This window comes from Euprymna scolopes, chromosome 38, assembly GCF_053919585.1.
Source record: "Euprymna scolopes isolate OS-2025 chromosome 38, ASM5391958v1, whole genome shotgun sequence".
In the NCBI taxonomy this organism is placed as follows: Eukaryota; Metazoa; Mollusca; class Cephalopoda; order Sepiida; family Sepiolidae; genus Euprymna; species Euprymna scolopes.
The window spans coordinates 71,407,741-71,419,981 of NC_136519.1; the positions used below are offsets into that span (position 1 = coordinate 71,407,741).

Consider the following 12,241-nt stretch of genomic DNA (forward strand, 5'->3'; position numbering starts at 1 on the left):
ATTTCTTCATACCTCTCAACAGAGGTTTTAAAAACAACCTTTCATGTTAACAGATATATAACGACAATGAGATAAAAACAATTATTTGTTTTTTCTCTTTTCTTGTCAAAATCCCATAGACATTTCTGTTTTATCCCAATCAGACATCACCCCCCCCTCTTCTGCCATCTCTTCCTCTATCCCGTCTGGTCAAACACCCCTCTCACCGCAATATGCACCTTGCTGCATGCATTCATGACACCAATTAGTGTCATAACCGTAGTTAAGCAATGATGAGCAATGGCCAGTATCAGATGGGTGACCATTTAGGACTTCCAGGTGCTGTGCTCTTCGCTTATCTTGGCATTGTTTCCAGTCGTCCTGGACTTTTCCTTGCCACTACACTCAACTAGTCCGATTCAGAAGAGGTATGGTTGGTGATTCTGCAACCCTTGCCTCACAATTACACGCACAGCTGCCCCTACAGGGGGCATCCTTTTTCTTTTGAGACTGAATGGAGGCATCGACATTATATAAAAAAATTGTTGCATTTATTCCCCAATAAATTTCATAAGCAAGGATGTAGGGAACGCTGTTCATCTCTAGAGGTTGGCAACTCCTTCAACCTTGCGGGCTGGATCATGTTACAACCAGATGAAAGACATTAATAAAAAATAAAGGAAAATTGCATATGTAGACCCCTGTCAATCTAAATATTGAAAACTATAATGAAAATAAACATTAAGAGATCAGAAAAAAAAAGGGAAATCCAACATTAAATATTAAAAAAAAAAAACATAACAAAAATTAGTTTTCCTCAAGGAATGTCAAAATCCTTTAAAATGAAAGAAAAATCACCGGAAGTGAAATTATGAAGCGTATGTTTGAAACTGTTATTGAAAAGATAAAAACATGATCCATTATAAGATTTCATCAACCTACGTTGGGTAGGTGGTAAGAATAAGTGATGGAGGGGTCGCTGTTGAAGGAATGAAATTAGGTATGGCTAAAACTGAAGAAGGGAGTAATTATTTTTTGACGGAGTCTTTTTTTTTTTTAATTTACCAAAAAGCAAGTAATTATTGAATCACTACGAAATTTTTACTGATTATTAAGTGAAGAACAAACTTTATAATGGTGTGTTTTGTTTTCATAATCAATATTTATATACATATTTTTTACCTACATCTCCTCCCCTCTTTATTTGTGGGTACAAAAATGCTTAAAGTAATCAGCCGAAAATGAACAAAATATATTGTATTGTGGGGAGGGTGAGGATTGTAAATAAAACAAAAACAACTGTGCACATATCAGATTTTAAGGTTCAAAATCCGAATTTTGAATGTGTATAGTTTTTAATTTTTGTGTTTTAAAGTGTGAAATTCGTTGAATATGTTAATCATTATTATCTTTCAGATTATCAAAAAATTTTATATATAGGAAATGCTTTGAAGAATCGATACCCAAAAAGAAAATATGGATAAATAACTGCACATTTTTCTAAAAATACAATTTCTTTCTGCAATTTGTTATATTTTTCATTTACGAATGGCCAAAAAAAGTTCTGTATTTACAAACAACTGTTATATCCCCCTTTTCCAAAATTACTAATTATGAATTTATTTTGTCTTGTGAAGCCTACCATAGTTTCTTTAAAAGTAATGTTAATTCTTGGATTTTCTTAATTTCGCCACAGGAAATCTACATATTGAGATAAAAGATACAATTATTTGAAATTCAGGTACTTATGTTATATTTTTGCATATTCTTATAGCAAATCATCCTAAATCTTAGTGAGACAAAAAAATAAAATTGATTCCAAAAGCTTTAAAAAAATATTTAACTTTTCATCGATCGATACAAAAAATAGCGGTGTGTGTGTGTTTTTTTGTTTTTTTTTTAATTCTATTAAAAATAGAAAATCTTATTCTGCTTTTTATCATATGATAAAATTCAGGCTTTTATTTTTCTGGAAAAAAAAGTTGCTCAAGAATAATGCATTTTAATAGATTTTAATTAGTTTAAAATAAAACCAACTTTTTTTCATTTTTTTTGACCGTGCCTAAATGAAATATAAAGTCGACTGGGACAACATTGTTCCTTTGAAGTCTCCCCCACCTAATGTCTGTCACTACCTAGTTGGTCAAATCGACTCTGTTTGTGTTTTCTGTTTATTTTTTTAGATTTTTTTTATGCAGAAATGGAGGTGATTAGATTTGATCGTGTTTGTGGTAAAAGCATTCAAATTTGGTTTAGTGGATCGGAAGAAGATAACAGCAGGAATTCTGTTTAATTTGAAAGCCTTGTCTCTCATTAAAAATGGTCACTGTTAATCAGACTCACGGGCCAGTCAAAATGCATTTGTGGGCTGAATTCAGTCTGTGGGCCGTAGGCTGCCGACTTTCGATCTAGAGCTTCAGCACCTTGTATTTTGTTTACTTTTTGTCAAATGTCGAGTTTGTTGCAAGACCCTGCATAATGTGAAGGATCTTATTTTAAAGGCAGCAGACTTTAAATTGACAAATCTTTTTTTTTTTTTTTTTTTTTTTTTTTACATTTTCATTGCATATTCAGCAACTATTTGTTATTTGAAATTCATCTTGGTTTGGTAATTCATCATGAAAAGACTGCCACAGGCAGCATTTGAAAATTGTACAAATTTATTTAATTTACATTTAATGAATGTATAATTTTACCAAATAGACCTGTTCATGCGATTTAACCTCATAAGATCATTTTCTTTGGAGATATTTAAAGTCCCATGTCTACATTAATAAACCAGACACAATAGACCACTTGGAATACATTCGACACATTGGCGAAATACAGCCTAATTTAATGCATAGAATTTGTGAAAATTGGATTTCTAGAGTATGCTATATATGCAGAACCATATGCCCAAAATTATATTTGAATTATAAATGCCAGAAATTAATCTTAGGAATAAACCACATATTTGTATGATAAAAATATTTTTCTGTGATTTATTTTAATTTAAAATTCTAAAAAATATACTCTCTCTCTCATATATATATATATATATATATATATATATATATATATGTATATATATATATATATTTTTTTTTTTTTTATGGATATTGTTCCAGACGAGGCATGAAGCCACTTCATCTAAGGATTAAAAAAAAAATGCTATTACTTAAGTCAAAAACTAACCAACGATATGTTAGATGAATAGATTATGACCCAAAAAAAACGGCAATTATTGTCAAAAACATCACTCACGGAATGTGAGCACTAAAGGACAAAATAAGCTAAATAGCTAGATCTTTGCATGTAACATTAAGAGATCAAATTCATTATATAAACAGACGAACATTAACAACATCAGCTAACTTGAAAGATTAGTATTGTTTGTAATTTAAACCCAATGACAACTAATATTTCCTACTGAATTTTGAAAATTGTAGACGAGTTGGTAGCTTAAGTTTTTAGGAGAAATGGGTTTTAGTTTTAAAATGTTTACAAAAGATTTTATTGTGTAAGCAGAGTAAATTGTTTATGTGTTTCTCTTTGTTGAGTATCAGCAGCTAACTTGAAGTATTAGTATTACAGAACAAGACAGCTGTTTTTCCTTTTCTTCAAGTGACTTCAATTTTAAAGGTTGGGAAGCAATGAAAAAAAAGTGTACCATGAATATTTATGGTATAGACACACTAGTTCATAAATAATATCCATAACCTAAAAGAGTTTATTCTGAAATAAACAAAGAGGAGTAATTGTTCCAAACTAATAAATAAGAACTCGTCTATTTACAACAACAGCAAAGAACTTTTCTTTTTCTCTCTGAACAAAAAACTGAATGTAACTTCTTTGAACAAAGTTCCTTTCTTAAAACATCCCATCTGTGGAACAAATCCCACAAGACTATTTTCCAACCGATTGTAACATGGGTATCTTCAATTTTGATGTAAACAAATACTTTTGAGCTGTCTGCTTCTGCCCATTTCATCTATTGTTTCAAATCTTCTTGTGGTGGTGTGCATTGTCCAACCGACCTCTTTAACCTTTATGTTTGAGTGGCTACCGAGCCTTCAAAAGCAGTGACATACATATATATATATATATTCGGGTTTTTTTTATATATAGTTTATATAACAATAAACAAGTATATATATATATGTGTGTGTATATATATATATATATATATATATATAAAATGTTAGTGCATGAGGAACTATATTTATTTTTCTTTATTGTTTCAGATGTGGATTACACTCTGCTTTCAAGCCCGTCCAGTCAAATTTCTGTGATACGCTCCAGCAACGTGGTTTCGCTATCAAGAGTCCGCCGATCTGATAATGCCGTCCAAACTGATACAGCCACAATTCCTTCAACATCGAACAGTTCAGGTGTCACCAACATTCCAACTACTAAATTGATAACTACTTCTACACCGAAACTAACAACAGTTCATAAGACCACAACAACAATTCCAGTCACAACTTCGGCTCCTACTACCACTCTTTTAACTACAACCACATCACCGCCGACATTAGCAGCGGAAACAACGCCGACAACAACCACCACCACACTAAGCTCGACGACAAAGGGAATCACAATTTCTCCTACATCCACGAGCACAGTTACTACACCTCTCACAAAGATTATCGAGGTAAGATATTTAATTGAAAAAAGATAAACAGAAACGTTTGTCAACAAAAACCTTAACTACTGCAAATAATAAATCAATTTAATGAAATGATGTTAAAACTGCTTCTGTCGACCAATAAAACCTTATAAGTTGCTTGTCTTTATATCCCCCCTTCTCCCCCCAGTGAAAGTGAATGTGTGAAGACAATTCTCAACCTATATACTCAACAAATTTTTGATCTACAGACTTGAAATTTGGTATATAGGGTATTCAGACATGTGGAAAACTTTTTAATCAGTTTTCATCCAGGGGAAAAAGGCTGCTAAGTGGTCAAAATTAAAAAGTTAGTACTTGGGGGGGTCATTGGATTTTTGTCTGTTGGCCAACTGTTTCACAACTACACATGCAGGAATCGTTCACATGACAGCTTCCTTATATTAAGAATAAGTAGGTTTGAAAATGGTTTTTAAAGATTGTGGCAAGCTGAGCTGATGGTTATTGTACTTGACTCATTGTCTTTAGGTTTTGGTTTCGATTTCAGTTTGAGTTTTTTTTTTAATTTTTTTTTTTTTTTACTCGTAAGAAGTGAACTGTTTAGAAAAAATATAATACTCCCATGCATATCTCATTTTTTTTTTTTTTTTTAGGAATTTAACATTACGTTTAATACACCGGGTACATTTGCTAATACACCGGGTACATTTGCTAATACACCGGGTACATTTGCTAATAGATAAAGCAAGAAAAAACTATATTCACTTGTTTTCACTTAAGTTCTCAGAAATCAAGGTACTTACATTTGATTTCTACATGTGATACAAAGATATTAAAATGTTGAGTTAGTAAAGAAGTGTAGAACATTTTTTTTCCCCTCCTCAAATGATTACTTATTAGTTTCTGAATTTTACTGGATTCATCTAGTCTGGTGGAATATCCAACTAAATGCTATTACTTGAGGAAATATCACTAGGAGAAGGTTCATTATCTATTATATAAATAGTTGTGTGCATATTTGTATGTCAAACTAAAATCTCAGAAACTACAAAACAAACGACCACAAAGTTGGTATAATCTTATTAGGGGTTGCTTTGGATGAATAATATCTAAAATTGAGCAAAAAATATATTCTGTGGGGGGGGGTTAATTTGGCCAGGTTTCATCACGAATGGGTCTGTTTTTCAGTGTTACGCACTAATTCGGAAATAACATGCCAACTAATTTCACGAGGAATCTATTATATAAAGGAGAGTTTTCTGTACGTCCGGCTAGAAAGAAATGGGCTGAGCAAAGGAAAAAGAGTGGTGTAGAGAACGATAGCAATAGAAGTTTTCTATAGAAACAGGTTACTTTTGCTTGAGCAATGCTGGGTAGCCTTGCTAGTTCTTTATTTGGATTTTGAATACTATGTTATTTTGAATAATTGGTCAGGGTTTACTTTTAAGGTGAAGTATCATCCATATGTTTTGTATGGCAAGATCGGAGATCTTCGAAGATGGTGTCTAGTAGGTAGCTGTAGCTCAGCCAGTAATGACGAAGGCTATATATCTATATATTATTATTTATTTACTACAATAATTATTAAATACCTAGAGACACTGTTTTATCCTTTCGAGAATCATCAGTGTAGGGTGTCATGATTAACACCGGTCGATAGATTTGAACCTGGCAATGAAGCCATCACTGACTCCATTAGCGAGGACCAAATCAATTCAGCCACCATTAATCGCGAAAAATATTCTTGAAATTTAAACATTTATTTTTAAATGTTTTTAACATCTGTCAAAGTGATCTAATCATTATATGATGATCTGCGCATGTGAGCTAAATTAATTGACTTTATTTCAACTGTAAAGTGCTCAATGATAAGAAACTCGTTTCTTAAAGGGGCTGACATAATTATTTACTATAATAATTATGTGTGTGTATATAAATTATTAATTTGAATACCCAGCCACAGACTTCTGCATAGAATCTTCTATGGTCACTTACTCCAAGGTTGACACAGTACCGGTGGTCAGAGGAAACATTTCAGACCACATCTCTGGTGTTCCCTTTGCTCAGAGGGAGTAGACTATTTCAAGGAGCAGCGAATACCATACAGCGAAGTGTGCAAAGAGACGTGCTCACCAGGCCATCCCTGCTCTACCCAGCATCTCCTTCTGTAACCATACATGTGTGTCCAAAATTGGACTATTTAAACATCAGCAAATTTGCAAGATCACTGTCATCATCAGATAATGATGGACAAGCAAGAAGAGAAGAAAAGTATATAATTAGGATTATTTTGTCTGTACTAATATATATATATATATATATATATATATATATATATATATATATATATATGCACTGTTTCAAAAGATGTATTTGTTTAAATAATGTTTCGATGATAATATAGTAATGAAAAAAAAATCTTTTGCATTTATTCATTTACATATACATACATTTTTTATTAGCCTATATAATGACAGTCTCCATGGTTTTTCAATAGTTAATAATTTCATTTGTGTTTGTCAGTGTTATGGTGTGTATATTTTTATCCTCAGTGATCATCTTCATAGTTTAATCTGGTATCTGTATTCTCTACAGTGAACTGGGTAACCATTTTGTTTATATTTGTACCATCAATTCATTTAATTCTGGAACTTTCTTCTCTCGTCAGATTAGGGTTAGTTGCATTCTAAATTCCAAAGATTTTATTTCCTTTTTCGCCATGAGGAAAGTGTCTCTATTGACAACCTAATGCTCATACTGTCTTCATCAACTCTTCAACTGTTGACTACTTAAAAATACTGCTCTTTTCTAGCATGATTTGCTTTATTATTAACTTGAGGCTCTGCTATCTCTCACCACACAACAGAAGATTAATCGCTCTATCAAGACTTGAACATCTAGTTTAACCTACTATTTTATTCCTGCTTTAAGAGAAATAGGATGGATTTATTTTTCAACAATATTTGGAAATACCTTTTCAGCCCCCCATAAGGCATAGTATACAATTTACAAAGAAAAGTCTGGTTTATTTAAGTTAGACCTAAATAGCATTGCGTTTGACAAATCCATATTTGATTCTGACTAGCCAGTAAATTACGGAAATTTTTAGTCTACTCTTTACAATGGAAAATTAAAATTCCAATGAGTTTTATTCAGTCTGTCAATCCTCATTTAAAAATTCCAAACCTAAAATAAAACCTTGTGTGTTCTTTAATGCAGTTTTATGCAAAATGTGTAAAACTCCATGAAGAGCATACGAGGCTTTAATAAACGTTTATTTATATACTAGCATTTATATTTATTTATATACTAGCATTTATATTTATTTATATACTAGCATTTATATTTATTTATATACTAGCATTTATATTTATTTATATACTAGCATTTATATTTATTTATATACTAGCATTTATATTTATTTATATACTAGCATTTATATTTATTTATATACTAGCATTTATATTTATTTATATACTAGCATTTATATTTATTTATATACTAGCATTTATATTTATTTATATACTAGCATTTATATTTATTTATATACTAGCATTTATATTGATTTATATACTAGCATTTATATTGATTTATATACTAGCATTTATATTTATTTATATACTAGCATTTATATTTATTTATATACTAGCAGGCCGCCTGGCGCCCAGACATAAAATACACTTAAATCTGATATTTTGGTTAATGCAGATTTTGTATTATATTGGACCCAATTTAAAGTTAGAATCGAAATCAAGACATTTAGCTTATGATTTACTTTTTCTTTGACATGAACCAATAGCGATTACGTTATGCATGCATATTCGTAATGCCGTCATCTTCACCTGGTAAATTTTTATTTTTTAATTTTTACTCTTTTGCACAGATTTTCATCAGCTAAAACCCAAATATAAAGTTTTGCATGGGTTTGAATACCCTGTATATTAAGTATTGCCTATAGACCAAAAACTGACATGAGTTTGAAAGGCAAAATTTTTTCAACAAATATATGAATATACAAATATGCAAATGCTACGCAAGTATAAATCGTGTAGAATATCTGCATGAATATAATTACACGTAATAGTTAAGTAAAGATGATTATCTTATAAGAAAACTGCAAAAAAACTAATAGGGAATTAATTAAAATGAATGTTTAAAAGAATATGCAAATTAGCTAGATCTTTTGCAGATGAATGCAATTTTCGAATCCATATATAACAAAGTTGTATTTTCTTTTTAAATAAATAGAAAAAAGGGTTTTTACTATAAATATCAATAAACAGAAACGCCCAAATTTATAGGAGTATAGATTATGATTGCTACTGCTTCTTGATAAAAGAAGCCCAGTTCATCAACAGTGCTAAGTGATGATATACTATATGAAAAGCTACTTTGATACTATAGAGGAAAACCTTAATGGATGTTGTTTGATAGAATTGAGTGTACAGTCCCACAAGCAATTTCTCCAATGCAAACATTGAAAAGAAAAAGACAAAAATCTGACTTAAAAAAAAAAATCAGTCTCAAGAGAAAAAGATATTGACTCCTTCCAGAGTATGGCTTAAAAAGGTGTTGTGTGGTAAGCTGATATACCTATACCAGGAATAATGGACTTACCCAGAGAGTAGTTATATCTAACACATTATTGGGTAGTGATTTGGGGCAGTTATGGCCCAAGAATCATGATGTGTGCTTCTGTAACATACTTTTGCTAATACATTTTTTTTTGTTAACTAAAACGCGGTGTGTTTTGATTGTTGCCGGCACAGATACATCAGTTAGTTTTACTCCCATACACTTTCCTGCAAATATGGCATACAAAAGACTCATTTAAAGTTTATTTTAATCTTGTAATCCTTTCATACATTATCACAACATTGGTAGAAGTATTTTGATTGAATTTTTTTAATATTGTTAGAAACCATTTAATATATCCCCATCTGCTTATAGAAACTTTGAAGATCCTCTTGATAAAATAAAGAAGTATTTTGATTGAATTTTTTTAATATTGTTATTTATATTAGCCATCAAAATAAGAGGGAATCAGTAATTAATTCCGCAAGTGCAAAGGTTGGGTGTGATTGCACAATTTCTGGTCTTTATTTTGCTGATGATGTTGCAATTCTTACCAAATCCTATGCAGATGTTCAACAAGCACCGAATAAGATCAATAGTGTCGCCAAACAAGTGAATATGAAATGAAACCAAAGCAAAGGTTCTTTTGGGCAACATTCCTCAACAGAACAAAGTCGTACTAACTCTCAATGGCAAAATTGTGAAAGAGATCGAACAGTTCAAGTATGGTTCAACCTTCATGGGTATTAATCATGGAAAGATGAGATTCTTATTGAAGTTGGATAAGCATGGGCTGCTTACTATCATTTATAAAAACGTTTGGTTCCCCGAGGTGATCAAACTTTCCACCCAAACTTACATCTACCAAGCCCTTGTCCAAACTATTTATGACTGTGAAACCTGGCCCCAGTGCAAGGAGGATATCTATCAGCTCAAAGTTTTCAACCTCTACTACCGTCATTATATTTTTGGGTAATTCTCTGACAAGATTCCCAATGTTACAAGCTGCACCAGCTGTGATATTCCAGGCATTGAAATGATTTAAAAGAATACTACACTGGTTTAGGCATGTCATTGTTTTGTCTGCCAGACCAGTTTACTTGCCAACTGGTAGCTCTGACTACACCTGTTGACTGGAAGAAATAGTGGCTAGCTTAAAACAGATCTGGAGTGAGTTTAGAATTTTTGGTGTTTGTCGTTGGAATCGAGGGTGGCTCACTTATGTAAAAGACTTGGTTGCCAACTGATGTGGATTGGTTGTGCTGGTGAGAGATATGAATGAATCTGGAGCTGGTTCAACTCACACCGAGTAATTAAGTTAATGGGGTATTTTATTACAAATTAGAAACCATTTAATATATCCCCATCTGCTTATAGAAACTTTGAAGATCCTCTTGATAAAATAAAGAGGTATCTAAAAGCACTCCTTCTAAATCATTTTTTTCATAGCAAAAACTCTAGTCAAAAAATAATTGATTCTCTCCCCCACTCTCCAAAAGAGGGGGGAAATCTTCACTTTTATGTGATAGAAAAAGGTTCAAACTTATTTGTTGACTATTTGTTCATAAATATTGCTAAATTTGGTCATATTCTATTCAAAAAAAATTTAAACCCAGTATCTCAAGTGAACTTGAACAAGTATTATAATTTTACTCTATACTCCTATGAATCTGAGTTTTTTGTGTGTTAATATTCATATTAAAATCCATGTTTTTCTTTATTTAAAAAGAAAATATAACTTCATTCATGCAGATATTCTACACAATTTATACTTGTGTAATATTTGCGTGGAAAGTTCATAGTCAACATGAAACTCTTTCCATATTTATTTATGTATACATATATATTTTTGTTTAAAAAATTTTGCCTACCAAACTCCTACAGTTTTTGGTCTACAGATATGAAACTTCATATATGTCATATATGAGGTATTTGAACCAATGCAAAACTTTATATTTGGGTTTTAGCCCGGGAAAATCGCTACAAAAGTGAAAATTAAAAAAAACAACAAAAAAAACGAAATTTGCCAGGTGAAGGTCGAACGCCAGCATTATGAATATGCATGCATAACGTAGTAGCTATTGGTTTATGATTTAATTTTTATCTTTGCAGCAAGCATGTCTTCATAGCTCAGTCATTAACGGCAGAGGAAAAATAAGTTGTACGCTAAATGTTTTGGTTATGATTCTTAGGTGGTGGCGCACAAGTCATTTTTTTAATTTTTTTTAATTTTTTTTTTTAAACTTTTTTAAATCATTGCTATATTTGGTCAAATATAATACAGTAGCGTCCAAAACTAAGGAACAAAATTTAGTATGTTATTATGAATAACAACAACTACCAGTTGTCAAAATTTCAGCTTTTCACAGTTGTTTCTAACAAATATTAGGTTTTAAAATGTTGTCCCTTAGTTTTGGACGCTACTGTATAATAATAAGAAATCTGCATTCATCAAAATATCATATTTAAGCGTATTTTACAGCCGGGCAATGCCAGGTGCCCTACTAGTAATAATATTTGTCACATGTGTTTTGAGTTTATCCTATCTCCATCATACGAACCTCCACCTCTTGACCTCCAAGTGTCCCTACACCTCCACATCTCAAGAGCTAACAATGATGGTTATGAGGCTAGCTGATTCTTACTGCCCAAGCCATGCTAATTAACAATCTCCACACACACACACACACACATTGTTTAATTTTACTTCAGTTGATATATATATATATATATATATCTGTATGTCTTTTATAAAATGGTGTATACATGTATGTCATCTCACATGCCTTTCTTTTTCTCACCTAATTTCTATTCTCTTTAAAATTAGATACTTCTAGTTATTTGTTGACTATTTTAATGAACAACTGTCTAATTATCTAGGGACACGTGCCTTCGATACATAGCAAGTCCTTTGCAGTTTGTTGTACACGTTTTAAGACATAAAATATCAACCTTTCAAAACAAGTAGACATTTATTTATTATTACATTTGTATATAAAAAAAGTCGTTCTTGGTTTTCGGATGTAAAATTCATATCCTTGTAATGATGAACACGCATGTGAACATCCAATGCACAGA

At 31.5% G+C, this 12,241-nt stretch overlaps 1 protein-coding gene across 3 annotated transcripts in view; it reads left to right on the forward strand.

The window, feature by feature from the left end:
* Positions 1–12,241, forward strand: part of LOC145263179 (plexin domain-containing protein 1-like) — a 280,632-nt gene that overhangs the window by 164,719 nt on the left and 103,672 nt on the right. For all 3 annotated transcript variants that reach the window (XM_080120224.1, XM_080120225.1, XM_080120226.1), the window contains exon 2: positions 4,206–4,615. In XM_080120224.1, the coding sequence (XP_079976350.1) occupies positions 4,206–4,615 (410 nt within the window). The remainder of the gene's footprint in view (positions 1–4,205; positions 4,616–12,241) is intronic.